We start from the raw sequence: 1,877 nt of genomic DNA, 5'->3' as shown, positions 1-1,877 counted from the left end.
TTCACATCGACGCATCTAGAGCTGCTGCACGCTGCGATAGAAGACTTTAGCTCGCGTTTCGGGACAGTTGACAGAATTGTCAATTGCCTGATCGGTCATTGTTGCATCATCACAAAAATGTATTATTTTCACGTCTTTTTAAGCCATTCGGTACTCACGCTCTCCAGAGGCGCGTGCGCTCACAGTCACATCCAGAGCGCGTACTGCGAGTACCAAATTGAGAAAGTACTGTCGGTTTTGTCTTAAGTTAATGTAAACAGTTGCAAAATAAAACACATGAGTATCAGTATTGGATCCGTGAAATAGGTCTTGTGACAGCAGCCTAATAAAGCTGTGCCGTCTTTTATTAATGTTAATCAAACAACAAAACTTACTGCTCTTGACTAAATAATGTTTTGTTGAATAACTTTTAATGTTAATTTACAGTTTATTCAATTTCTGTAGCCTATTTAAAACACGTTCATGGTTTAGAAAATGTAGTTAATACTTGCATCATTAATGATTTATTTTATCCACCCGCAAATAATCAGAATGCATTTTTTTATTACCCGACCTGCGGATTATCCGCAGCGCCAGCGGATATAACTGCCATCCGCGCATCACTAGCGCTCAGAAAACCTTATATCAGAAGTTTAAACTCGTATGGTTTAAAACGCATGATTTCAGTGCGATAAACATAACCAGAACCAAAACAGATGTTTTTCAGCAGGTCCGAGCTGTAATGGCGCAGCTCTATTCTGGAAAAGGGGGCGGGGAGCAGCAGCTCATTTGCATTTAAAGAGACAGGCCCGAAAAACAGCGTGTTTCTGCTTCCACTCAAAATAGGCATTTTCAAAATGATATAATAAATGATCTGTGGAGTATTTTTAGCTGAAACTTCACAGACACATTCTGGGGACACCTGAGACTTATATTACATATTGTAAAAAGGGGCATAATATGTCTCCTTTAAGTGAGCTGTTTTCTTTTCTTCGCTGTCTCACTCGCTCGGTGGATCTCAGCCAAGCGGTCGATTAACCCTGGTCTCTCTGTCTGTCTCTGATCTGCAGGGTTCACAGGACACTATGGGAGCTCCGGAAGGTGTGGTGGCTCCGTTCTCCTCCTTCCCTCCTCCTCCTCCACCTCCTCCTCAGAACGGCCTGGCGCTGGAGTTTGGGGGCGGCAGCATTTACCCCGTAGGGGGGCAAACGGAGGCCCCAGCAGGAGCCAGCAGCACCTCCTCCTCTAACCCCAGCGCTCAAGTAAGTGCTAAAGCTCCTCGAGCAGATGGTGACGTCTGAGCGCTCGCACCATTTGGGCAGCTGGAACAACAAATGTGTCGAACGACTTCCTGTCACTCAGTCTTTGGTCTGGTCTCGGTGGCCCCACATGAATCATCTCAAACGCCTGTATTTTGTTGAGTTGTAAGGCCTGTGTCTCTCTCTCTCTCTATCTCAGATGTCAGACAGCTCTACTCAGGCAGAAGATCAGTGTGTTTCTGCCGGCGGTTCGGGTAGCAGCGAGTCCTCTGAGGCCAAAGGAACCCCGAAACGCCTCCACGTTTCTAACATCCCCTTCCGCTTCAGAGACCCAGACCTGCGGCAGATGTTTGGGGTACTGCAGGCTTTATAGGCTTCAGGGTTTATTCCTCGGATGATTTTAGAAAGACATGATGACAAACTGTGGCGTGTTTAAGGGCCAGTTCTGCCCCCTGGTGCCCGAGATTGTAACCACACGTTAAAGTTGTAAATGCAGCTCTTCTTTTATAATGACCCGTTTGTAGGCATTACGCAAACAGCTGTGGGTTTGTTTATGTTGAGCATTCTCTCTCTCTCTCTCTGTGTGTGTGTGTGTGTGTGTGTGTGTGTGTGTGTGTGTGTGTGTTTTTTTTTTAGCTT

The 1,877-nt window shown here is 45.9% G+C and overlaps 1 protein-coding gene across 4 annotated transcripts in view; it reads left to right on the top strand.

The window, feature by feature from the left end:
• LOC107676720 (RNA binding protein fox-1 homolog 2-like) overlaps positions 1-1,877 on the top strand; it is a 40,042-nt gene that overhangs the window by 16,664 nt on the left and 21,501 nt on the right. For all 4 annotated transcript variants that reach the window (XM_016471366.1, XM_016471371.1, XM_016471368.1 and 1 more), the window contains exons 2-3: positions 1,050-1,241; positions 1,438-1,593. In XM_016471366.1, the coding sequence (XP_016326852.1) occupies positions 1,050-1,241; positions 1,438-1,593 (348 nt within the window). The remainder of the gene's footprint in view (positions 1-1,049; positions 1,242-1,437; positions 1,594-1,877) is intronic.

Source organism: Sinocyclocheilus anshuiensis, unplaced genomic scaffold, assembly GCF_001515605.1.
Source record: "Sinocyclocheilus anshuiensis isolate Anshui unplaced genomic scaffold, SAMN03320099.WGS_v1.1 scaffold3329, whole genome shotgun sequence".
Lineage (NCBI taxonomy): Eukaryota > Metazoa > Chordata > Actinopteri > Cypriniformes > Cyprinidae > Sinocyclocheilus > Sinocyclocheilus anshuiensis.
This window is presented reverse-complemented; position numbering and strand designations above follow the sequence as displayed.